Source organism: Phoenix dactylifera, chromosome 13 (genome assembly GCF_051530095.1).
Source record: "Phoenix dactylifera cultivar Ajwa chromosome 13, Ajwa_hap1_PhDact_Kaust_v1.1, whole genome shotgun sequence".
Taxonomy (NCBI): Eukaryota; Viridiplantae; Streptophyta; class Magnoliopsida; order Arecales; family Arecaceae; genus Phoenix; species Phoenix dactylifera.
The window spans coordinates 22,390,627-22,392,892 of NC_143202.1; the positions used below are offsets into that span (position 1 = coordinate 22,390,627).

The window sequence follows — 2,266 nt, forward strand, 5'->3', positions numbered from 1 at the left end:
ACAACTTTAACTAATATGGATAATGATTTTTACAACATGAGTCCTCAAGGGGGTCTCTTGTTACTTGTTTGCTTTGCTTTCCCAGTCTATTATTTTGTAAAATTTTGGGTTATTTTTCTTTATCAGATCTGTTTATATTCGTGTATGTCCTATGCTGTTGAGTTTACAATTGTTGAGAGTTAATGTGCTGGATTGACTAAGCACAATATCTATTTCCTATGTAATTAATTAGTGCTATTTCCGGAGAAATGAAGTGGGGAGAGGAAGAGTTGAATTAAAAATTGGAGCTCAAGAGACACTTTGTAATCCATAGATAAATGAGACTTGCTGTATGTAAAGAAAGATATATATCAACAATGAAAAAAAACTTTTTTCTTCCTCTCATATTCTTAGTTTAGTTAAAAAATTTCCAACATCTGGTATCAGAGCCAGATTGCTTGTGGGGGAGTTTCTGCAAAAAAAAAAGGAAGAAGCTATGGCTAATTTAAGCCAAAATCAGCAACAACACTTCGTTCCAATCTTCACCGGCGACAATTATGATTTTTGGGCTGTTAAAATGAAGACAGTCTTCAAATCATTAGGCCTTTGGAGCATTGTCGAACAAGGTTACAATGAGGAAGAACTAGTCTCAAGTTCATCATCAACAAACCAAGCTGATCAAACCAAACAACTTGAAGAGTTGCAGCAAAAAGATGCAGCAGCTCTCTCAAAAATTTAGCAAGGAGTCTCGGATACAATCTTTCCGAGGATCATTCGAGCGACAAAAGCAAAGCAAGCTTGGGAGATCTTGCAGAATGAATATCAAGGAGATCAAAAAGTTCGAGATGTCAAACTCCAGTCTCTTTGAAGGGAGTTTGAAAATTTGAAGATGAACGAGAAAGAGACATTGGAGGAATTCTATAACAAGCTTGTTCAGCTTGTTAATCAAACGAAGAGCTATGGTGATGACATTCCTGACAAGAGATTAAATGAGAAGATTTTAATCTCTTTACCTTTTAAGTTCGAGCCCAAGATTGCTGTAATTGAAGAAACTAAAGACATCTCCACCATAAGTGTTGAAGAGTTGATCGGCTCACTAAAGTCCTATGAGCAAAGATTGAATCGATACTCTGAAAAATCTGTTGAGAGTGCTTTTCAATCAATGCTCAATCTTGATTCCAGAAGTACAGACAAAAGGCCTCAAGAATCATCTAGAGGTGGAAGGTCTGGTAGAGGAAGAGGAAGAAATTCAAGAGGAAGAGGCAGAGGAAGTTATGATCGAAAAATTGAAAGTGACACCTCTCAAAAGAAGTGTAGCATTTGTAATAGGAGCAGCCATGAAGAGAAGGATTGTTGGTTCAAGGGGAAGCCACAATGCCACAACTGCAAGAAGTTCGGCCACTTGAAGAAGGATTGTCGTTTCAACTCCAACCAGCAAGCAAATTACACTGAGGAGAAAGTAAATGAAGGCAACCTATTTTTTGCATGCCAAAGTATGGTAGAACAAAAAAAAGATCAATGATTCATTGACAGTGGCTGCAGTCATCACATGACCGCAAATGAAGGAATCTTTCTTGATATGGACACAAGTTATCATTCGCAAGTAAGACTTGGCAATGGAGCATTGGTGGAAGTAAAGGGAAAAGGCACTATTGGTGTTCAATCCATGAGAGGTGCTGAACATATTCATGATGTTCTTTTTGTTCCTGATTTAGACCAAAGTTTGCTTAGTGTTGGACAGCTTGTGGAGCATGGATATTCTATTCACTTTGAAGATGGAGAATGTATCATATTTGACAACAAACAAAAGAAGCAAGTTCTACAACGAATAAAGATGGTAAATAGAAGTTTTTCACTCAATCTCAATGTATCTAAAGAGGCTGCAATGAAGGTGAACATGGTGGATGAATCATGGCTATGGCACAAAAGGTTGGGGCACTTGAACTTTAGTAGCCTCAAGTTGCTTTCTCAAAAGAATATGGTCCGAGGGCTTCCAAGCATTGAGGAGAAATAAGAAGCATGTTATGGGTGAGCACTCGGGAAGCACCATCGACAATCATTTCCAAAAGGAGGAGCTTGGAGAGCAAAGCAAGTTTTGGAGTTAGCGCATACTGACGTATGCGGACCAATGGAGACACCATCTCATGCTCAAAATAGGTACTTTATATTGTTTATTGATGATTATTCCCGCATGACTTGGGTCTATTTCATGAGGCAAAAATCTGAAGTTTTCACTATATTTCAAAAGTTTAAAAGTCTTGTTGAAAATCAAAGTGGCAATACAATT

At 37.8% G+C, this 2,266-nt stretch overlaps 1 protein-coding gene across 1 annotated transcript; it reads left to right on the forward strand.

Annotated features, from left to right (window-relative positions):
* The first annotated feature begins 868 nt into the window (after window positions 1-868).
* Window positions 869-1,993, forward strand: LOC120112232 (uncharacterized). Its single transcript, XM_039131101.2, has 2 exons — window positions 869-1,448; window positions 1,545-1,993. The coding sequence occupies exons 1-2, from the start codon at window positions 869-871 to the stop codon at window positions 1,991-1,993; spliced, it is 1,029 nt and encodes a 342-aa protein (XP_038987029.2).
* The last annotated feature ends 273 nt before the right edge of the window (window positions 1,994-2,266 follow it).

Bases quoted from the DNA above. Each gene is read 5' to 3' on its own strand.
- LOC120112232 (XM_039131101.2), top strand. From the start codon at position 869: ATGAACGAGAAAGAGACATTGGAGGAATTCTATAACAAGCTTGTTCAG. The intron at 1,449-1,544 runs GCAACCTATTTT...CCGCAAATGAAG, and splicing joins TGAGGAGAAAGTAAATGAAG to GAATCTTTCTTGATATGGAC.